The sequence below is a fragment of the Engraulis encrasicolus genome, chromosome 18 (genome assembly GCF_034702125.1).
Source record: "Engraulis encrasicolus isolate BLACKSEA-1 chromosome 18, IST_EnEncr_1.0, whole genome shotgun sequence".
NCBI classification, from domain to species: domain Eukaryota; kingdom Metazoa; phylum Chordata; class Actinopteri; order Clupeiformes; family Engraulidae; genus Engraulis; species Engraulis encrasicolus.
This window is the reverse complement of record NC_085874.1, coordinates 10,792,644-10,817,434: the sequence shown is the minus strand read 5'-3', so window position 1 is coordinate 10,817,434 and position 24,791 is coordinate 10,792,644. Positions and strand designations below refer to the sequence as shown.

The 24,791-nt window shown below is 42.9% G+C and overlaps 1 protein-coding gene and 1 non-coding gene across 2 annotated transcripts in view; both read right to left on the bottom strand.

Moving 5' to 3' along the window:
- The window catches only part of utrn (utrophin), a 281,604-nt gene extending 273,049 nt beyond the window's left edge, over positions 1-8,555 (bottom strand). Inside the window, exons 1-2 of the mRNA XM_063223012.1 lie at positions 8,118-8,555; positions 3,507-3,702 (exon numbers count right to left, since the gene is read on the bottom strand). Coding sequence (XP_063079082.1) covers positions 3,507-3,588 — 82 coding nt within the window. The 5' untranslated portion in view covers positions 3,589-3,702; positions 8,118-8,555. The remainder of the gene's footprint in view (positions 1-3,506; positions 3,703-8,117) is intronic.
- Positions 8,556-10,718: 2,163 nt separating this feature from the next.
- trnal-uaa (transfer RNA leucine (anticodon UAA)) lies at positions 10,719-10,801 on the bottom strand. The gene has a single exon. It is a non-coding gene; the product is annotated as a tRNA-Leu (tRNA).
- Positions 10,802-24,791: the final 13,990 nt, after the last annotated feature.

The window sequence follows — 24,791 nt, the reverse complement described above, 5'->3', positions numbered from 1 at the left end:
AGAGAGAGAGAGAGAGAGAGAGAGAGCGAGCGAGCGAGAGAGAGACAGAGAGAGAGAGAGAGAGAGAGAGAGAGAGACAGAGAGAAAGAGAGACAGAGAGAAAGAGAGAAAGAATGAGTGAAATGTGTCCATGTTGAGTGTAGTACATGAATCATGTGTGCGTGCGTGCGTGCGTGTGTGCATGCATGTGAGTGTGCGTCGTGCATGTGTGTCATGTGCCTGACACACAGGAATGGTGTGAGGGAAGCAGCAGGTAGCTGTGAAAGGCTTGCAGTGGAGAGAGAGAGAGACTCATTACATGGCAGGACGGAGCGAGGGAGCGAGTGAGCGAATGAGAGTACAAAAAAAACAAGAGCGATAACATAAGCGAGGGAAAGAAAGATTCAGAGAAGAAAAGACAAATTGCAGTGCGAGATAGCTCTGGAATGACGGCAGTGACACAAACCAAGAAAGGAAGGAGATGTGAAAGGTGCAGAAGAGCAAAAAAGCAAAAGGAATGAGAGTAATTCAAAAGAACACAAAAATACATGAATGAATGAATGAATGAATGAATGAAAGAAAGTCGGAGAGAGAAAAGAGATAGGGACTAGGGATGCAAACCGTTCATCGATTAATCGACTTTAAACGATCAATGCATTAATCGATTAAAAAACATTAATCGCAATTAATCGACAATTCAACTGAAAAGACACCCAGGTGAAATGAGCATGTGAAGAGTGTGTGTGAAGAGGGGTGTGAATAGTGAGAATATTTAAATCACCTTTGAATTAAATAATTTAAATTGAATTCATTTAAATGTGGCATTTTATCTCAATTTTTTATTAAAATGTTTATATTTAGTAGATTTTTTCCGAGAAACACTGAGATTTCGGCAGGAAAACGCCGCTTATCAATTAATCGTAAGTCGATCGATAAGACTATCAACTAATGATTAATGAATTAATCGATAATTTGCATCCCTAATAGGGACAGAAAAGAGGAGAGAGGATGAAGAGAGAGAGATAGAGAGAGAGAGAGTGCGCGAGAGCGAGAGAGAGTTGTGACAATGCAGAGCCACAGCGAGACAGCTAGAGATGGTGAGTGGAGTGAGTAGGTAAAGTAGAAAAAAATTGACACTGGCATTGACCAGGCTTCAAAAGGTGGGACACACAAAGCAGAATAACCTCCTCTATCCATTCTTTCTTTCCATTCTTCTACTCTTCCTCTAACACAGACCTCTCTCAGACTCCATCTCACACTCTTCACACACTCACACAAAGTTAAAGCACGGCCGACGTCTTCAAAACTCAACAAAAACACAACAGCTGCTGTTGCCAAGCAACCGACCGTAGTTTGTGGGGAGCTGGGCGGGTAGGCTGCTGTGGTCTGGAAGCAAGAGGCCCACAGGACTCAGCTGCAACCTCCTCTCCTCTCCTCTCCTCTCCCTCCATTTTCTCCTCTCCTCCCCAGAAAACTCCCAAATTCCTGGGGCATGCCCCTCCAACCTCTCCACACCCACCCTTGGCTCATGTTCCCAAAGTTCTGACGGCCCATGGGAATGGGCTGACCACAACACTGCCCTGACCAAAGTCAGGGTTAGCAATTGGCTAATGCCATGAACCATTGTCAGGGTTAGCGATTGGCTAATGCCATGAACCATTGTCAGGGTTAGCGATTGGCTAATGCCATGAACCATAGTCAGGGTTAGCGATTGGCTAATGCTTTATGGCAGGGGTGCAAACTCAAATTCACAGTGGGCCAAAATTAAAATCTGGGATGAAGTCGCGGCCCGACTTTGTGCATATAGAACATAAGCTTCATACTTCAAGCTAAGCAAATAACACATTCCCATCATATGTAGTTATGCTGTCGTATACTTCTATGAGCTAGGATGTGCTGTAACACTAGCGTGGACCCACTCATAATTCTTGTGACGTACAACATTTTGCCTGTAAGTCATAATTTCTATATATTAATAGTGTATGTGGGCCAACTGTAATACACATTTCAAATGGTCTCACAGGCCAAATAAAATTAGCCTCGCGAGCCATCCTACGTACTTTCGCCAAAGGATTGGCACCACTACGGTAGTCTGGTCCCCCTTTTCTGTGGAGTGTTTGCAGCCGGTAGGATTTGGCTGCGCAACCCTCATCCCCCCCAAAGAAAACAGCCAATAAGCGACTAAGCGGCCCACGTGGGGGGAAAAAGGGGGAGGACACTCGTGACAATGACGTAAACGTCTGCGCCAATGGCTCTGGTCTGCACTATGTTGTTGTTGAGTAACTGTTGGCGATTGGAGTGCAAACTTCCCACTTCCTGCAATCGCGTCGGATCACACAAGCTCCAGACCATGAATACGAAATTAAATGGTAGTATTATGGGATGGTCAGGACCAGGCTAAAATAAAATGGCTCCGTGAGCCAAATTTGGCCTCAGGGCCTGAGTTTGTCATCCCTGCTTTATGGAAAATGACACTGAATAAATGCCAGGGGGACCACTTTTTGGAGGCTGTGACAGTTGTCTGGAGCTGATCGTGGGAGTCAGACAGTTGCAGCTTCCCAAATCCCATATCGATAGCAAGGCATTTACTAGAAACTCCACTGTAATAGACAATACCCTATAGCTAAATAATGCCATATTGCTTTTTGATTAAAGCATCAGCATAGTGTGGTATAGGCTAATGTGTTTTAGTAGGGGTTTTTTTCTTTTTACAGGTAGTTCTTGTAATGAGTGGAATCACAGTTGAGTTTATGATAACACACATGCATGATAAAACACACAAACATATACAGATACACACACACACACACACACACACACACACACACACACACACACACACACACACACACACACACACACACACACACACACACACACACACACACACACACACTCTCTCTCTCTCTCTTTTCAGAGGGGCACATGGACAGCTACAGTATGGCCATTAAGCTGAACCGAACATAATCAGATCGTCAGGTTCACAACTCCCTTGTGAACTACATACACACACACAGGACAAACACGCACTGCGGTTCCATTGCACCCTAATGGCCATTAACGCGTCTCAGAGGCTGACAGAGATGCCTTTTATGGCCAAACAAAGCCAACTTTCACCAGGTCGGAGAACTGTTTGTGCTGTGTGTGCTGTGTGTGTGTGTGCTGTGTGTGTGTGTGTGTGTGTGTGTGTGTGTATGGGTGTGAGTTTTCCAGCATGTGAATGAACAGGTGAACGTGAAAACTGAAGTGTGTGTTTGCGTCCATGCGTATTATGGAAATGGAGACTTTGTGTTAGTTTTCCAAAAGACCCATGTCACGCACAACCCTCCAAAAAATCAGACCGGTTTCAAACAGACGGACAGAGGGACTGACATAATAGCATATAAACTTAGTCTATGCAAGAGATTACAAACAATGTAGACGTATACAAAAAAGGCAAAACACGCACACGCGCACGTACGCACACACGCACAGCTAGGACTCAAGTCAGCCAAGTCATCTTCCTGTTCAACCGCATGGCTACCCACCTGCTCTGCACTTGATGATGTCAGTGAACTCATTGTCAGTCCCGCCCTCTGCGGTATCCCTGGGCGACGCGGCGTCGGCCATGTTTAATCCAGGTGGCCGTCCTCCAACTCCTCTTCCTCAGTGATGTCTTCCTCAGCTGGGGAAAGTTCCAGTACAGACCTATCGGTGTACGTCCCACACGGATCTGAACACCACCTGTGAGAAAGAACATACACCCGTGCGTCATGAGTATGATAGCAGTGAGTGTCTAGCAAAGTGCTGAGAAATAGTGAAGTGAGGTGAGTGAAAAAACAACAGTCTTTTGTCTAATAGTCTTTTCAACAATAGTAAACAAGTAAGTCTGAATATTTTACAACTCACAGGTTAATCATCTGTGTTAGTTAATAAACTACCTAGTACCTATACAGTATTTTGGTCAAGTAAGTTAGCAAACTGACCCAAACTTTGTCGTGTGTATTTTAATTTTGAATTAAGCCATAAAGTTTGAAAAATATGACACGGAGCTAGCCAGGCCATGCCCTTCTAGTGATGCAACATCTGCGTTGCTTCTAGTCAGGCCAAGAGCAATGGAAATATCGTTTCTGATCTCCCGAATAGGGAACTCCACCCACTTTGTCTGACACCAGTCAACCAGTAGCAAACCTAGGGAGGCAGGTCAACCATGCAGTTTGGAAAAAGTTCATTGTTATGCTCTCGGTCAGACGAAGTCTCTTAGAGATTTGAAAGTTGATGATAATCAGCCTAACACGGAGCGGTTCAACTGTTCTAAGAGCTGTTCTAAGAGCAGCTTCACCTGAGCTAGTCACTCCATAGCCCAAACAGTCACACTCAGTTGCAATCTATGAACGGCACCCTGGGGGTATACTAAGAACAAGGTGAAGTGATAAACCAGGCTTAGTTAATCTACATGAAGTGGTACACCTGCTAATAGATATAACTGCAGGCATCATGTAGTTAAGAAAATGAAATTAGGACTCCAGGCTCTTCTTTTATATGATTTACCTCTACCACAAGGGTAACCTAACCTGGTTTAGTACTAAACCAGCTTTTTAGTATACCCCCATGAATTGGATTAGAATGGCAACCAACCATACAGACACCATAAACAACAAATGAGCAATGCTAACGAACACATTCATATTGTCATCACGTGTTTTCAGAGTCCCTTTTACTTGAGATTAAAACCTATGGATTTTCAAGTTACACATGCCTCGCGACAAGTAGGCTACAGGAACAGGTCAAACTAAGAAAGGGACTCCAGTCAAAAAGCAAACAACTGTAGCCAATCGACACCTCCCTTGTGCAGAGCGGAAAGGGGTGGGGGGTGATATTAGTCGGCTGTTGGTTGGACTGCAGTGTCAACAACCCTTTTTTGCCAGAGCAGCAGACTCTCGAAAACCCTTGCACTCAACAGCCTTTGCATTACAGAGGGGTCATTCAGACAGCACAGTCAAGTCAATATCTTACCTGGGAATGGATATGGTAAATCAATGTAACCACCATCACGCAAACTCAGCGTCACACCTTCCCGCTTTGTCAATCAAAACAAAATGACATTATGAGACTGATTCTTTGTGCTCTTGGCCAGACAATGAAAGCAGACTGGTCAAACCAGCCTAGTGCAATTAAAACTGGTTTGGGGAAAATGTTGCTTCACCAGCCGGGCACGTTTTGTTTTGCTTAGGTCAGTTATAGTGTGGGATCGACATGGAGAAAAATGGTCGGAGGCACTGTAAAAGGAAGATGAGTATACATGTTTTTTTTGTTAATAAACACAGTGTTGTGAGGAGGGGCAAGACACTGGTAGCCAACCACGTGAGCTAATTTTTTGACCGACAGCGGTTTCCAACAATCAGAGGTTGAGCTGTGTGCAGCCAGGGACGCGCAGCCAGGGGAAAACAACAATTTAGAACTCATCTATTCTATTAAGTGATTAACGACTCACTCCATGTTATTGGTGTTGCCCATTCATGATGTGTGGAGAAGTGAAGTCAGCATGGGACGGATGTACACCTCCCAATACAAGGGTGTCATGTAACTTTTCCAACAATGACATCACTATGTTCAGCAGTCTTTTTTAGCCATTAGACTCAGACTGGGCGATACAGCTTGGTCCATCATGCTTCTTGTCATTCTGAAGGTGCATATCATAATGATGTCCCTAAAATCATCTGCAGAATAAGACACAACTTGCTAAGTTCACAAAGGCGTTCATGAGGTCGGGCCGGGGTGCTTTGTGGCGCTTTGAAACTGTGTTGTGTTACAGTCAGCAACAAGGTAAGTATTGCAAACCTTTGGCACAGCGAGTAAATGACTCAGTTAAGACCCCGTGTACAGGTCAGGAGACTCAGAAAAGATCATGTGTACAAGTCAATCGGCAGACTCAGAAAGACCACATTAACAAGTCCGGAACACAGAAAGACTACATGTACAAATCAGTCAGGGGGCTCAGATAAACCCCCATGCATAAGTCAAGGGACCAAGAAAGGCCCCATGTTTAAGTAAGGGGGCTCAAAAAGAACCCGTGCACAAATCAGCGAGTTTCGTGGTGGAATAAACTGGACAGGGCTTCGATCATCAGCAGACACAGAATGTTGTCCCCTGCAGTCTGAAGTCGAGCAAGCCAGCCAGGGGACGGACTGTACCACACCACACCCTAACCCCAAGGCTGGGCTGGCTTTGAACCTACTGTGGGTTAGCCTTCAATTACAGTCTGCAGGCAAACACACACACAAGCCTTGGAGAGGCCTTGGGCACAGAGGAGCTGCCTGGGAGCCGAGCAGTGACCACTGGAACATGTGGTGCTGGTGGAGAGAGAGAGAGAGAGAGAGAGAGAGAGAGAGAGAGAGAGAGAGAGAGAGAGAGAGAGAGAGAGAGAGAGAGAGAGAGAGAGAGAGAGAGAGAGAGAGAGAGAGAGAGAGAGAGAGAGAGAGAGAGAGAGAGAGAGAGAGAGAGAGAGAGAGAGCAAAAGGCCCAGAATAGGGTCCTCACTACATTGAATGTATTGAGAGGGTGGCCCTTTCAGATCGCTCTGTCCTGAGTCTACCCAAAGCTGTCAGCGGCCCTGTGTTTGAGTGTGTGTGTGTGTGTGTGTGTGTGTGTGTGTGTGTGTGTGTGTGTGTGTGTGTGTGTGTGTGTGTGTGTGTGTGTGTGTGTGTGTTTGAGTGAGTGTGTGTGTGTGTGTGAGTAAACTACAGGCATTCATTACCATAGCCACATCTATGTTACGTACAGTAGACTGCAGGGTGGAGTATTCAGAGAAGAGGAGGCAGCCAAAGGAGTGTAGTGTGTGTGTGTGTGTCTGTGTGTGTGTCTGTGTGTGTGTCTGAGTGAGTGAGTGAGTGAGTGAGTGAGTGAGTGAGTGAGTGAGTGAGTGAGTGAGTGAGTGAGTGAGTGAGTGAGTGAGTGAGTGAGTGAGTGAGAGAGAGAGTCAAGATTGGGGAGTCAAGCATGCATAACTTGAGCCATGGATGATAAGTGGCCAGGCCAGAGTAGAGGCACTTAGGAGGACTGAGTCTCACACACCCTCAATCTGTCCCTCTCCGCCTAACAAACATATCATGCATGCACACATCATGCATGCACACACAGTACACGACTGACATACACACTGCTGGATTTAGCTCGGGTGTGTTTGGACCTCTGCACAAGTTTAGCTTTTGAGGGGCCCGGCTGTCAGATCAGAGCTGACGTCACGCACGCCGATAATGGAGGAATGCTGAGAGGTGACGCCTGGGACAGGCCAAGCGCGCGTGCAAGCTCTACTGCACGAGGCCCCGGGAACGAAACGAAGAAGGTTGAGCGCGCCATGAAAGGAACTGAAGGGGCCAGAAAATAAACAGCCAGCGGGCGGCTCACGGGGTGACGTAAGCCCTAAAAGTGGAAATAAAACACCATTTGGCCGGGATTTCAGTTCCCCTCTCTCGCTACAGCCATGCCCCCTTTCTCTTCAGCCGTGCAGGCACGTAGCCTGAAGCTTCCCAAAACGGAGCAAGCTAAGCAGAAATTCTGTAACAGTTTACCAAAACACAAACTGTGTGTGTGTGTCCATGTGTTCTGTTTGCACCATCCACTTTCCATTGGCATGGATTCGTACCTGTTCGTCCAGGTGGATCTGCACTGTTGCACATGACATGAGCTCAGTGTGTGTGTGTGTGTGTGTTCACTCGGGCTGAATCGCGTTCATGTGCACTTTAGTTTCTCATGGTGTAATTTTAATCCGATCACATTAAGCACCAACATGAGAACGGCTTTGCGTGCGACTCTTGGCATACAACCCTCTATGTGGCCACCCCTTACATTACCTCGCTGTATTATGCTACTCAATGAACGCGCACATATGTGCCACATTCATACACAATGCTCCGTCCCGGTAGAGCTCTTTCTGCGTGCATCACCTTGCGGCCTGGAACCAAATGTTTTACCACTGGCAATCATCAACTTTTAAGTACAGTGACAAGACATTGGGCCAATCAAATGATTACGCTGCTATGCGTAATTTCACAGCAATTGAATAGCGTCTGGCTAAACTAATGTGGTTCAGACTCTTGTCACAGTTCAGTAAGTTTTTATTCGCAAATATACGACAGAATTCAATAAGTTATTCCTACCTTACAGGGAGTCCTGTTCCGAAAAGTCTCACAAAAGTTTAAAGGAAATTAGCGAGGACCAGTTGGAAAAAGTGATGTCTCCACGTTCTCTTTCGTCTCGACCCCTAAGACATTTTGAAACACATCAGCACCACAGCACCAACTCTCTCTCACCCACACCCAGACTCCACTTGAACGCGTTCCCAGAAAAAAATGTGTTGGAGGGGGCGAGATTCTCAATTAAAAGTCGGGGAATATGTCACTCTCCCTCTGGTAGGTACTTGCCCACCACTGCGTAGACAGCACGGCAATCCGATTGTTATGTATCGCTGAAGTTGGGCGTCTGACGGATCGAAAATGCAGCTTTAATCGAGCCCTTCCCGAACTTTGTTCCTGTTGCTACCTTTCCCTTGCCTGCTGCCTGCGCAAGCCAAGAAAAAAACTTAGCAAACGTAGAGATGGAAACATGGCGCGAGCGCCGTCACGTGACCGTGCACCCTGGCGACCAAAGTGGACCAGTGGTTGGTGTTGGTGCCCTCATTGGGATGAAAAAAGTTGGGATCTTTGGATAATATATCACCGAACTGGTTGTTTAATATGTATTATTTATTACGAAAGGTTCTCTGCTCCTTTCACGACATTGATTCACTGGAGTTGTCATCATCGTATTTGCAAAAAATAATGCAGTGAAAAAAGAATTATAATGTAATTAGTAATTATTAAGTAAATACCTACTTAAATGTTGATAAGCAAATGAACATCATGGTGTGATGCTGTGATCTATTGCACCACATTCTGAAGAATATTCAAGAAAACATTGTAAAGTTCCTTTACTTTGTCAGGAAAAATGTCCACCACAACATGGACATACTGTCCGAGGTTTTTTATTATCATATTGCGCTTTCTAATAGTGCCCCCTACTGGTTTTCAACAGTTACATCAACTTCATTATTGTACTGAAAGTACAGCAAAGTGCTTTATAATTAACAGAAAAAAAATACAAAACAATACAATAAAACTATAATAGATAAGTAGCAGCAAAGCGCATAGTAGGCCCTATATTACTTCAACCATTAGGCCTATTTGAATCAATCAATCAAGCAATCAAAATTACTTATCACATTATCATACGTCATTCAATGTGCTATGAGAAAAGAGAAGAAAACGAAACTATATTGTGTTATAGGTGGCATGTAATTAACTGACTATTACCAGGCAGATGAGAATACATGAGAATACAGCTGTTTAATTTATTTAAAACAAGATAGCCTGTTGTGGACAGGGAGATGGTTCCAGCATTTTGCAGATTAATGACTAAATGTCATATCATCCTGTCTAGACTAGACCCTGGGCACAACCAGAAGAGGAGATTCTGTAGATCTAAAATTTATATTAAGATGATATTGCTCAAACATATTTCCAATATATAGGGCCTAAGCCATTTAGTGACTTAAGTTCTAGACTATCAGAAGAGTTTTAAACTCATTTCCAAATATCACTGGTAGCTTCAATAACAGCATAGGCCTACTGGTACTTCAATAGAGTCTGTCTCTGCGCAGTAGGTGTGACCCTCGCCGTAGTACTAGAATATGTTTCAGAGCACAACTCATTTAAAGGATCATGTCTACTCTGCAATTTCATGTGCAATATGCCACATTGGCCAGAGGGAGGCAATATTGTAAACGTAAATTCTACATTGTAACGGAACGTAGTGTCTCAACAGTCTCTACCGTTCTCTGGGGAAAAAAAGAGTAGAGTAGAGTAGAGTAGAGTAACTTTATTTATCCCCAGGGGTAAATTCAGGTAAGTAACTGAGTAGTATTTCCACTTGTTTTCAACTTTCGGATCCACAATTCATGAATGCAGTAAGAAGGAGATGCGCGTTTTATCCTACTGATTGGTTTATCTACGTGTTTACTGGTGCAGATTGGCGCTTAATTAATGTGGAAACTGGTTTAATGGATAATTGCAACACATACATTTCATTGATGGTCGATAAACCCGAAATTTGACCCGTCAAATCCAAACATGAAACTTATTATTGAACGTGCATTTTGTAGCCTATATATATCGTGAAATAGGGTAGGGCCTACGTGCCTGATTTAAATTGTTCAAGAGTCACGTCTGTTTTTCAAATCAAAGTAGAGAGTCAATCCAAATGACCTGGTATGTTTTTATTTCCACAAGTTAAATAGTTTAAAAGTGACACATGAACGAAAACAGAGTTGCATGGTACTTTTTGTAAGATACTAAGCAATTAAGTATTTTGCCATGTCAGTGCCATGATGGCGACTGTGTTGACACGCATTTAGTCAACCCTGTTCACTGCACAAGGCTCGTGAGTAGAGTAGAGTAGAGTAGAGTAACTTTATTTATCCCCAGGGGGAAATTCAGGTAAGTAACTGAGTAGTATTTCCACTTGTTTTCAACTTTCGGATCCACAATTCATGAATGCAGTAAGAAGGAGATGCCCTGTTCACTGCACAAGGCTCGTGGATGTTACATTTTCATGCATTGATACATTCAATTAGCATGGCCGTTCAGCGTTATCTGCTTATCCGAACACAAGACTGAGTCACACATTTCGAACAAAGTTGTATCATATGCGCCTCAAAACGTTATTACCAGGAGTGGGGTTCGAACCCACGCGGACATATGTCCATTGGATCTTAAGTCCAACGCCTTAACCACTCGGCCATCCTGGTACGTACACTGCACAAGGGGGCGCTATGGCAATTTAAACTGACTAGTATGTATCAGGATGTTGTGATTGCCCATGTTTAGTCGATTTTTTTTGGAAGTAACACATTTCCTGGTTTAATTCCACACCGCACACTCGACTCACTTCACAAAAGGCGAATTCAAACTAAATATTTACTTTCGCAAACGTTTTCCACTATGATAATGCTAACGCACACGGTACCCAGTCAGCGTACGTTAATAAGCTGGACACATTTTCATTCTTCATTCTTATTCTTTCATTCGTAGCGTATCGTACTTGTTCAAAAATGCAAATAGAACAAAATGTCAAACGACGTCTCCACAAAAGGACCATACTGTAAGTTGCTGCCTTGAGTAAAAGCTAGCGACCTTTGCCGCCTGCTAGTCGTTTAGCAAGCATGGCAGTAGTCGTCTCCATCCAATGCCAAATAACATGCCCTGACACTGAGAAATTACGTGTCGCCTGTTCCCACCCACTTTCTACTTCCAGAAACAAAATCATTGATATAACTTTGTCTTACTTTTACAGCGTAACTGTATTTATGCTGCAATGTGAAATACTGCTGCAGTAGGAAGCACTCAGTCTCCCGCGAATAAAAACGTAGGGTAAAATGTCCAATGCTGCTAATGCTGGTGAAAATTGTATGTCCTATGCTCCAATCTGCTACATTTTAGCATCGCACGTGCTGCTAAAACATTCCAAATTGTATCCCAAGAAGTGCATGATGATGACTTACTCAAAATGGTCTACACATTAGTATAGGCCTACTGTTGATTACGAGTGCTTTTCGTGGATTGTAATGATTAATAATAGTAGTTACATTAAATACAGTAAAGTTACATTGACATCACTAATAATAAAGGAACTTGTATTAATGTAATATTTAGGCCTACCAAGGCTTTACAAACGCCGCGCGGTGAAATTTGAGTTTGACTGGTAGAAAAGACCAAATAGCCGCTTTGACCCTTGAGGTTTTGAGCCTAATAGGCCTACCATTTTGGCTGGTGATGAAAAAAACAAGTTAGAGCCCTGTTTATTACCCCAAAAACTTAGACAATAAGGATAGCCCCTAGCTTAACCAATAGGCGTTGTTTTCCACTAGGCCTATTATGAATTACTCAACTTTGGATTTGTTTTCGTTTTTTTTTCTCTGAAAATGAACGATATGCGCTACACAGTAAGAAGCATCAGCCATCAGCTGTGTCACTCCTCACATTGGATTGCATTATTCTGCATTTCTTTCAGGATGTCCACACACTTCTCCTACGTCTTTTCACTCGCTTTTGCTTGCCTGCGTATTCTTCAATTGTGCAGGTTCCAATTTTAGAGGGTAAAAACTTGTCACCCACACTTCTGCACTTGTGATTTCACAATAATGTGGTTGTGCTTTTTGGGCTCATTAGGATCTATTTGTTCACACATTGCAATGATTGAATCTATGAGGCAATGTCTTGACATCTGTGGTATTTATATGCAGTAGGCCTACACAAGAAAAATACAGTGTTAATTCAACACTTTGTCGATTTAACATCCTCCATTATATATAGTTGATTGGTCCCCTCTAAGTGTTTAATTAAAACTGCCTTTTTCACTCTGTGTCCTGCCAGGGTTCTGTCTCTACACAATTACAACCAGTCCAGCCAGCCAGGATTTCACTGTGTAACGACTGACCACATTTTGGCCTGAAGGGATCGCATCTTCCAATGGAGGTAACACGCACAGGAACACTGACAGCTTTGGCAGAGCCCAGAACAAAGTCACCTGAAAGGGCCCCAAATCCAGTTACAAACAATTGTAATGAGATAAGGTTAGGTGCATGCATTGGGAATAGACACAACACTAACACGGTCACACCACACGGGGGCGCCGCCTGACTTGTGGGTCCTTGGGCCTACATAAAGGGTCAGGGGTCAGATGCAGGGGAGAATCACTTGGGGCACAGCCCAGGTGAACAGGTGAGCGGAGCAGGCACCTGCTACTCGCACGCTGGAGCCAGTTGGGCTAGTGTTGGAGTTAGCCTGCGTTCACGGATTGTCTACTTGCATGCTTGGACTATGACTTGGCGTGGACGGGTTTTGATGTACTGAACCTTTTGGGATTTTATACTCTACGTGGGGTTTTCCCCACATCGTTAAACTAACTCTGTCGGAGAGCAAGCTTGGAGGGAGCTCTGGCCTGAGCTCGCCGTCCATGGAGGACGCTGCTTGGGTTGGTCCTGGGAACGCAGGTAAGCGGCGCTCCTGACACTCCAACCAAACATTAGTATCTTACACGCCAACTAACACGTTTTTGCACACACTAGCGTTAGGATTTCAGGCAGGGGTCGGCAGCTACTTTACACAATGTATTGAGGACCCAATTCTGGATCCCTTGTCTCCCTGTGCCCGGAACAAGTGACCCCTTTGTCACCATAGTCGGCAATGCAATAGTGTACTTTTATTGCATATCATTTAGGGGAAAAAAGAGTGCTACCCAAGTGAAATGTGCAAATGTTTCAGTCAAAGTCAGAACATCCATAATGCCAGACTGTGACCGAAACATTTGCATATTTCACTTGGGTATGTACTCTTTTGTTTGCGTGTTTGTGTGTACACGTGTGTGTGTGTGTGTGTGTGTGTGTGTGTGTGTGTGTGTGTGTGTGTGTGTGTGTGTGTGTGTGTGTGTGTGTGTGTGTTTTAAATAATATGCAATAAGAACACTACGGCATCGGCATATACCGTAAGTGTTTGGGTTTCCCTTGCTTGGTCATAGAAGACTGCATTGAAATTCAATGCTGAGTTATAAAATCTCATTCACACATAATTTAAATGTGGTTAGCAATAATAACATGGTTATTTACAACAGTTATAGTGTTAATGAGTTACAGAGATGACTTACGGTGTTTAAAGTAGACCTTTTAAAATACAAGCATGAAAGAATAAAAGCAAGTATAATTTTTTTTATCCAATAACATATTTAATTAAATCAAAAAGATTACACTGAAATTAAATTGAAGAACTTCACCTTTTGTGAAATGCAACGAAAACAGACAGGTGAAAAATGTAACAATGTAATCCAAGGCCGTAGCCCACCACCTCGACAGGTTACATCCCATCATAGAATGTAGGGGTGATGTCAACAACACTGATGCCGCATACCAATGGATCATCATCATACAATATCCCAGATTGATACAGTTAAAATCAGTACTTGCGCATCTTCCAGCTTGTCTGAACCAGGTCATGGTGACCTCCTGGTGTCTTTCTCCTGCGGCCTAAGGGCCTTCTGTCTCGACCCGGCCTGGAGAAGGTTCAGTATCTTAACCCCCCAAATGAAAAGATTAGCTTTATTGAAATATTAATAAATTGTTAATCTTAAATTGTGAGATGAGGCCACAACATGTGTTACCAATTCACATGCATAGCATAGTTTGTTTCTATTGGGATGAACTTTAAAACCTGTGGATGTTCCCTCTGCACTAGGATCCAAAACCTCCCCATGCTGTCACCACAGGGCAGGGCCAGGCTCTGCATCACCAAAGCTCACAGGGTCTCCCTACTAACTAAGCAAAGTGATCTTATAGTACAGTCCAACAAAACAGTAGAAAGAAATAATATAACTAAAATCAAGGTCGTATAATGCTAAAACTCTTCCATTCCCCATTAGAATACATGCATAGTGATAATAGAAAAGAAACAATACAAATAAAAGGATAATATGAGACTTTGAGTCTTAAATGGTCATACTTAATGCTTTTGAAAAAAAAATTGAAAACAGCCTTTCAAACAGGACTGTATAAATCCAGAGTGAAACATGACATTGTAAATGCTTAAACTTAAACTTTACAAAGACACATTTCACAACTGGACAATTAAACCAACCATGGTTCTGTATATATTAAATGTTAGGGATTATATAGGCGCCCCGATATAAGGGAAATAATAGACGAAGAGGCGTAAAGCTAAATGACAAAGCTGTATATAGTATGCTCCCGAATCTCGTTCTTTCACACACTTAATAATGTAAATTTGTATTTTGCTCAGTTACATTCTCCACTCTTTCTCCCCAACACTGTGTCATGAAATGTTGTATTATTGTTGTTGTTATTATGATTAGTAGCACTACTACTACCAAAAACATCGAACAACAACACTTATTATTATTATTATTACCTCTGCCAAGGAGGTTATGTTTTCAATGGTGTTGGTTTGTCTGTCTGTCTGTTTGTCTGTGGGATAATTCAAAAAGTTGTGAACATATTTTGATGAAACTCTGTGGAGTTGTTGGAAATGACAAAAAGAACAAGTGATTAAATTTTGGTGGTGATTCGGATCACAATCACCATCAGGATTTTTTTTTTTAAGATTCTCCACCATTGTGGGATAGGGAGAATTTTGACATTTCAGTTTCTAACTCCTAAAAAACAAGGCAGAAAGACTTGGGGAAAAAAAATAGGGTGTAATGTGGTCAAATGTTTTATCAAACAGCGTCCTTGGCGGAGGTCTGCGCTCTCTGAGTGCATTTCTATATTATTATTATTATTATTATTATTATTATTATTATTATTATTATTATTATTATTATTATTATTGTATATGTTTCTTGGTTGCTCTAGTTTCCTTCTGATTGTCCTATTCTGTGTCCATCTTGGAGAAGAGGCTTTAGCTGTTGTTGCATCTCTGTGCCCTCAGCTGATTCACTCAGCTGCTCTCCAATCAGAACTGATCCCTCTTGCTCATCCTCGTCGCTCATAGCTGATCCATTCTGCTGATCCTGGCAGTCATGTCCCATCACTGATCCCCTCTCCTGGTCCTGGTCATGTCCCATCACTGATCCCCTCTCCTGGTCCTGGTCATGTCCCATCACTGATCCCCTCTCCTGGTCCTGGTCATGTCCCATCACTGATCCCCTCTCCTGGTCCTGGTCATGTCCCATCACTGATCCCCTCTCCTGGTCCTGGTTCTGGTCCCAGTTCTTCTTGGCTAATCCACTCAGCTGCACTTGGCTCAGCCCAGCAGATCCACTCTGCTGGTTATCGCTCTTTATGGCAAATCCATTGTGCTGGTTCACGCTCTTCATGGCTGATCCTATCGGCTGGTTTCCCTCCCCCAGAGCAGATCCATTCTGCTGATGCTGACCTATCATGGCTGACCTGTCCTGCTGGTCGTCATCTCTCAGAACCGATCCCTCGTACTGGTGCTGGTCCATCACGGCTAGGTTCTGATCTTGGTCCTTCATCGCTCCATGCGCCATAGATCCGTTTAAGTGCAGGCTGGTCCCCTCAGCACATCCATTCCGCTGATATTTGACTACCACCGCTGGTTCCTCTTGCTGATCGTGGTCTATCATTGTTAGTCCATTCTGCTCACGCTGGTCTGCCTTGGCTAAATAGTTGTGCCGTCTCTGGTCTGTCACCCTGACAGAGTCCCCTTGTTGATGATCATCATGGTCTGTTACGGCGGACCCATTTTGCTGCTGCCTCGCCTCAGTCGCTGCTGTTGCTGCTGCAATTTGATTGGCCTCTTCATCTGTCATTCAAATATTGTTCAAATAATGCCTTCAGTTAACACCTCTACAAATGGTTGTCAGAGCAACATGGCATACAATAAACACATTAAATACATTAAAGCTGCAGGAAAATGATTTATAGTAGGCCTACTATACACATGAAGTCTAAGCAAAACAAGAGGTTTTGTGATACTGACCTTGGCAAGGCATACTGGAGGACTTGCGTCATCTGTTCACTAAAATAAACATGGAGATTGAAATCGATCAATGCAATCAAGCAATGCATTTATCACAACAAATAATGGTAACATTTTATTTTAGGGATACATCTATTAGCACTAATACATACAATGTTAATGCCTGCATAAGTAGCTTGTAAGGCATATACTAAGCAAACGCTAAGGCCTACTAGCTCCTTACTAAGGTTAAACTGGTAATAAATCCCTTATTGTGCATGAACAAGACATTTGCGAATACATGCCTAACAAATGTTTCATTTTGCTTTGTACATGCCTTGAAAGTTACTTATACAGGGACATTGTATGTATTCATGCTAATAGATGTATCCCTAAAATAAAGTGTTACCCAAATAATTTGTGTAAAATGAAGCAAAAGAAAAGATGGTTTATTGTATATTGTTTACACAGTTAGGCATAACGTGCTTTCATAAGTTGTTTTGGTTATTTCATCCCAGGGAGTAGCATGATTTATAATTTAGACTGCGAGACTGGCAACTCACACTTGATGACGAGGATGATGATGATGAGGAGGAGGACACCCACTAGTGTGCTAATCCAAGCCGCTGATATCCATGTCGCATTACCATCTTCAACCTGAACAGCTGGATACAATAAACAACAGTGGGGGTTTAGGCTACAGCTGGATGAAGAGAGAGAGAGATGACAAGAGACAGCCTGATAAGCAGAGAGAGAGAGAGAGAGAGAGAGAGAGAGAGAGAGAGAGAGAGAGAGAGAGAGAGAGAGAGAGAGAGAGATGACAAGAGACAGCCTGATAAGCAGAGAGAGAGAGAGAGAGAGAGAGAGAGAGAGAGAGAGAGAGAGATGACAAGAGACAGCCTGATAAGCAGAGAGAGAGAGAGAGAGAGAGAGAGAGAGAGAGAGAGAGATGACAAGATACAGCCAGATAAGCAAAGAGAGAAAGAGAATTAAAATAATAATAACTATACTAACTGTCTTTCCTCCTCACTCGTAGGACAACACTGTTTACAACGTTGGCCTTAAAACTTTTGGAATGTGCAAAACATTGGAAGATGGTGTTGTTCTCCCGCACAGAGACATTGCGGATGGTCAGACTGAGGTTTCCGTTTTTAAGCTCACTATAAAAGAGAGCAGTCCTGTTCCGAAAGGTGTTGTTTTGGTAGGTTTGGTCCTCCACACCTTTGTTAAGGATGTGAACTGGGTAGTCTTTGTGCCCAGGCATTTGCCAGTACAGAGTGAGGTCATTTGGGTAAGGCAGTGAAGGGTCGAGCTGGCAGGGAAGTACAGCATTCTGTCCTTCAGTCACCTCCACCTCCTCTGTGCCTGTTGAGTGCAAAAGTAACACATCATAATGTCATTTAATTCCTGCAAGTGTCAAATTCTCTCTCGCATAAAGATCTCATCCTGCATAATTTCTGCTGTATTCTGGGACTGTGCACAACATGCTTACTGTACACTGAGCCCTCAGAGGGTGAACTAGACATAAATATATTAATAGTTATACAGGAGTTTCTTTTTTTAATATATACTGTATCAAAACTCATACATACTTACTCAACTCTGTGTCAACAAAGTATTACTATTCTTCTCACTCACACACACACACACACACACACACACACACACACACACACACACACACATACACACACACGCACATGCACATGCACACTTACAGTGCATGTATATTTGCCCATGCGTACTGTGTGTCTACACACACGTTTATTATCCACCATTGTGTTTGAGTCGATACAATAAACTTTTGCCCACATGCATTAAACATCAATTCACCTGGACAGAAGTAGGACAATTATACATTAGAGAATGATACAGTTTCATGAGGAGCACATAAGCAAGAGGGACTCTTACCTGAGCATGTAGTAGACATAAACAGGAGCATTAGCACGATCACATGATGCATTCTGAGGGAGAGGTGAAAACACGTTTGGTAAGGGCGTTTCCACACACACACACACACACACACAGCTAGAGCGGGAGATTTTTAGCTTCGTAAGGGAAGTGATACTCAAAACAAAGACGGCTTTGCATTCTGCAAAACCTCTTTTGCATTCCCTTTGCAGGATGTAATCCAGATCTACTATAAATAGGACTTTGAAGCAGTCTTGTTTATGAAACGGAGAAATGTCAACGCCAACTCAAATCTCTATACACACTTGGCTGCGTTTCTCGCTTGGATGTCGAGCAGGGAAAAGGAAGTGGCTGCTTCCGTATTCGGCATTTATATGACGGTGTACGGATGCACCAATGGGACACTAAAATAGAGCAACGCATATTGGAGGAACCCAAGACTTTTTTATATGAGTAAAGTAAATGAAATAAAGTTAAGACATTTACATATGTTTTATAGGAATGAACTGGGAAAATGGAAGTGAGCGCATGTAAAGGTATATGTATATAAATACAGTAGTAGGCCTATGTGTATGTATATACATGGCTCTAACTGATTAATTTATTACTTGGATGTGTGCCTATGCGAGCATTTTAATCAGCATACTGCAACAGACTTGACTCAACTTGAATGAACATGCACATGCACACGCACACACACGCACACACCACCCCAGTACATCACTGTGTCAAAAGGGAGGGACCAGCATGAAATGTTTGCCATTGGGGAACAATTACACAGTGTCACCTCTACATTCAACACAGTCATCAAACGAATGAGTGAGAGAACAAATATCCAGGAAATGTTGTTTTATGTCAAAAAAAAGCACTGCATCTGCAATTGTCAGAACAATAGAGGAAAATGGATCCTTCTCTGGGGTGCTTGGAGAGGGAAAAAACTCACACACAAAACATTATGACACGGGAGGTAACAAAAACAAACAGCACAAATTATCCAAATAGGGTTGATGGACCCCCTTATAAAGTTCACATCTGCCAGCTTGGAGGGAGGAAGAGGAGAGGAGAGGGGAGGGGAGGAGAATGTGTTGAAGCAAGGGGAAGAGAGGAGGAGAATGTGTTGAAGCGAGGAGAAGAGAATAGGAGAATGTGTTAGAGTAGGGATGTCAGACTCAAATTCAAAGGGGGACAAAATTAAAATCTGAGATGAAGTCGCGGGCCAAATGCAATACATATTTCTTTAACTATGGGCTAAAATTGTGGATGCACGCACTTAATTCTCAAAGGCAAATATCACAAACACTCATGTTTTAGCTTAAATGTGCCCGAACTGTTGAACAAGTGGGAGATGATAGACAATTGGCTGCAGTCAACTTATATTCCTACAACACACCAGATTTCATGTTCAAATCATATTACTTTATATTAATGGTGTATGTGGGCCAACTGTAATTCATATTTGAAATGATCTTGCGGGCCAAATAAAATGACTCTGCCTGCCAGGTTTGGCCCACAGGTCTGAGTTTGACATCCCTGTGTTAGAGGTAGGAGAGGAGAGGAGAGAAGAGACAGTGGTGTGTTGGGAGTGATGTGGCTTTTTCAGCGGTTTGAGGGAGGTGCTATGAAGAGCTCAGCCGCAAAGGCCATGCCACACCCACCAGAGACCTAACCATTGTAGGGTGAGTGGAGATGGCACACACACAAATAAACACGCGTGCGCTATTTGCATATCTCTTCTGATAAGTGAAGGTTGCACACTGTTTAGAACCACAGAGCAACACAGGTAGTTGTGATGTTCTGTGAGGAGGATGATGAGGATGATGGTAAGGATGTTGCGATTATGTGCTGTCTTTATTTTTTTATTATTGGCATCCAGGTTCCAAGTAACGATACAGTATATGCATCAGTACTATATTTTTCCTCCAGGGGGCATGATATCTCTCGATTGTCAGGAGGAGATTGTAATTCCCAGGGAAACACACACTAAAGTAACATACAGGGTAATTACTGCATTTTTGCTGTTTCAGTATGGTTGGATGTCCCTTTAATGTGACTTTAGTATTAAGGCCAATATCATGGACCAGACTTCACCAGGAAATGTTGAAGTTGGATTACATTATAATTGAATATATTATATATATACGTAATTACAGGATTCAAACCTGCACAGAGCTCTATTTCAATATCCATATTCCAGCAATAAGGTAGGGATATTATTTTCAGGAGTGTTTTTCCTATTTGTAATTTTAATAAAACTCATGGTACTAATAATGAATGAGGAGAAACTCCACTGTCATTGGTTATTTATTGGCCCCAAAATTGTAACCAATAATAAGATTATGCCCAATAATAAAAATGTAAACGTCAGCGGCGATTGCTTCCTGCATTTGCTGTAATGACAGGTGAAGGTAAAGATGGCTTCCGCACCTTTGTCTTACTTGGGAAGTTTCGCTCGGTGCGTAATTCCAAAACAATGATGCAGTGGGAAGAAAAAGGAGTTGCACACAGGAGCTGGATGCTATTAGTGAAACTGTATTAAAAGCCGAAAAATAAAGAGAAGCCAAAACAAAAGGTGGGTTACAAACGTTTTGGGTCTAGCCCATCATCAGTGTTTCCAAAATAAAAAAAATGCTGTACTGACGGCTTGACAGCGATGTCTCAGGCTCCTCAAAAGCCACATAATGATGTCTTCAAGCCTCTCAGTCTTCCACAAGTGCCAAGCGCTGCTCTGCCAGGTCACGTGGGGGTGGGTACGATCATTCCGTCACTGCTTCAGCTGGTCCCAGGCATGGCTCCACACGTTTTCAAAAATGCAGTGTTAACTCAACACTTAGGATGTACTTTCGGACTTAATACAATCTGGAAGATGGTAAATTGATTATCTAATGTTGAATCTATAGTGTTGAATTAGCACTGCAAAGTGTACCCTGTGTGGGGCTCGGGTCAGGAGACCTGTAGTGCCAGGTGAGGTGCTACAACTTCCTCAAATTGAGCTGTGAGAATTCTTACACGATGTTGTGGAGCGTTATTTCTATTTATTCATTTTTTTAATTTCTCCTTTATTTAACTAGGCTAGTCACATTTGAGGCTATTGCCTGTTTTCCGAGTGAACTCTAGATTATTATCAATAAACAAATACCAATAACCAAATCTGTTTTTCACAGACCTCTCCAGACTGTTGCACCTGCTCCACCAAATCGAACCATGGGTTTTCTATGGCTCTGATATGTAAGGCACAACGTACACAGTGAGGCCATTATGTGGCAAACACAAAATGAGGTTTGTCTAAATTGCATTCATTCCCTATCCAAGTTTGTGTGTAAAGTGTTTATGTTTGTAATCTGTTTATCTGACCTGTTAAGCTTAGTTGAAGGGACATATGCCCTGCTCTGGGAAATTCCATAGACCCCTACCCATTCACCACACACACACACACACACACACACACACACACACACACACACACACACACACACACACACACACACACACACACACACACACACACACACACACACACTCGACTTTCAAATCTCTTTCCCAAATGGCATGGTTGACCCACCTCCCTAGGTTTGCTACTGGTTGACTGGTGTCCAACAAAGTGGGTGGAGTTCCCATTTTTTTGGGAGATCAGAAACAATATTTACATTGCTCTTGGCCTGACTTAGATCCAACGGCGAAGGTGTTGCGTCGCTAGGAGGGCATGGCCTGGCTACTCTTATCTGGCCCCCGACCTAATTTTAATGTTATGCAGCTTCACATTAAATATGACATGTTTTGGAAAGAAATGACAGGAATTACATTTATAATACAATTAACTTATATTTTCCGGGTACCTAGTAAAGGTGGGGTCTGTTGTAGCGATGGCTGCCTTCAATATAGGCCTATAGTGCAGAGGGAAATCTTGGTTTGTGTTCATAGTATAGTGGAGGACTTTTAAGTGAAATTTGAAGTGGCACCTTGTATAGATGCAGTCGGCTCCTATGCTCCGCCTATGCAAAATGAGGAGGGTCACACGCAGCTTCAAAATGAATGGTAGTGAATGAGAAACCAGCGCACTGGAGGGTAAACTATGCTTTTTTAACTTTTAATCGTCGGGAACACTTTCATTCAAAGTCCACTGCCTGTGTCGTGAAGCCAGGGAAACGACTATAAACTAAAGACTGTGGATTCTACAACTGCTCGTGGTCGTTCGGACATATATATGGTTCTGCCACTTTATATTCGTTTCCCTGGATTCACGAGGCAGGCAGTGGACTTTGAATGAAAGTTCTCCAGACAATTTAAAGTCTTAAAAAGCAGAGTTTACCCTCCAGTGCGCTGGCTTCTCATTCACTGCCATTCATTTTGAAGCTGCGTGTGACCCTCCGAGTGCTCCGCCTGCTCATTTTGCATAGGCGGAGCATAGGAGCTGACTGCATCTATAACTGATATCTGAAAGAGGTTTCCCACCCCTGCTCTACTCTTTAGCAGGTTAGAAGATAGTAGAGAGAGGGGGAAAAGGAGGGGGAGGGGAAAGGGGAGAGAGTGGGGAAAGGGGAGAGAGTGGGGAAAGGGGAGAGAGAGGGGAATTGGGATGTGGAGGGGGAGGACTACAAGGCCACTCTGTGCAAGGATATCTGCATCAGATCTGCAGTGTAATATAAAAACTCACAGGAGGGTCCTTCTGATGGCCTTGAATGTAGTATTGGTACATTGGAACTCAGTAGTCATTAGCGCTGAAGCAACAGACTGAAAGGTTTTTGAAAGAGATTTAATTCTGATGGATTTTGCAAATCTGCAAAGTATGACCAATCAAATGTTTTTTTTCCTATTCCATTCGCAACCTTGAAAACAAGCGCTTCTTTCATGCTTGGAAATAACAAAATGTGCTTGGGAGAGGAATTTATGTTCTCACTGCCAAAACTAGGACTTACAAGTTTGCCGTACCCTGCACAATAAGGTGTTCAGTGTCGCAAGGCTTGGCCAAAGTGTAAGATGAATTGCTGACTACGTACCAGGAAGGAATCATTCTGCCTTGTAAAGCTGCAGAACTCTGTGCTTACTTACTGAGCGATTGCTACAATAAGACAAGGATGAATGTATTTGGGTAATTAATTGAAAAAGGAAAGATGTGTGGTCTACTAGACAAACACTACTCTGTTATATTACAAAGAAGCTCTTTTCTGAATTTGACCCCTCTGTCAACAGTGGACACAAAGTAAATGACTAAAAGCACATCTAAACACACTGGTGCGGAGGTAGTCATGCCACATGTTATTTCTGGCAGGTGAATTTTTAAGGTTGACTTAATTTAAAACACACAAGATGGTGTAGAGCTCTGGATATAATCAGTCTCTCCAGTGGTCGCTGCAGAATTTCCATTAGCCGAGGGTGATGGGGCTAGCCAGTATCATAGGCAGATGACTATCATCTTTGGAAAGGCTATGTTGTACAATTCTATATGAAATGGGACATGAATCCCCTTAACAGTCTACAGTATGTTTGGTGAAACACCTGTAGGTAGGAGCATATATGATGTTGAATGGACGTGGATATCACATGATGGACTGGTACTGTTCATACACAGTATGCCTAAAATATGAGGTGACAATTCAACACTTGCAGAGTTGGGACCAACTACAAATGTTGAATCGGCTCTCTAAGTGTTGAATTAATTAACTGCTTTGTGTAGGCAACCCTCATATTGAGCTATTTTACATATTTCGGAGACTTAGATGGAGCTAGATAGTGTTCCACTATAGCGATAGTAATAAAGGGTCAGGTAAGGCTTGGTAGAGCTTGGCTCTGGCTGGTCTGTTGTTCTCTGTCTGTTATTAAATGGGTGTGAATGGCCTTTAGCATCATGGGCAGTTCAAGACTTAAAGTGATACTGTCCAATTTCTAGAAATAAGCTTATTTTACACCCCTCCTTGAGTTAAAGGATAGAGTTTTGCCTTTCTCCTGTACTTTCAACCGTTCTCTGAATATGGCAGTGCAAATTTTACCTCTTAGCTAGCAGTTAACATTGAGTCCTATGAGACCAGTTAGCCACCAGCTGGTCTCATAGGACTCAATGTTAATTGATAGCTTGAAGGTAAGATTTGCACTGCCATACTCAGAGAAGTACAGGAGAAAGGTAAAACTCAATCATTTTACTCAAGGAGAGGTGTATAATAAAATTATTTCCAAAAATGGGACATTATCTCTTTAAAATGTTATAGCTGTGAATGCGCCATCACATAAAGGCTCCACAACAGTGGTCACACACACACACACACACACACACACACACACACACACACACACACACACACACACACACACACACACACACACACACACACACACACACACACACCTCTGTTAAGCTATAGGCTTATAGTGACTTAAAGCACAGCACCTGACTATCCCTTGTGATAG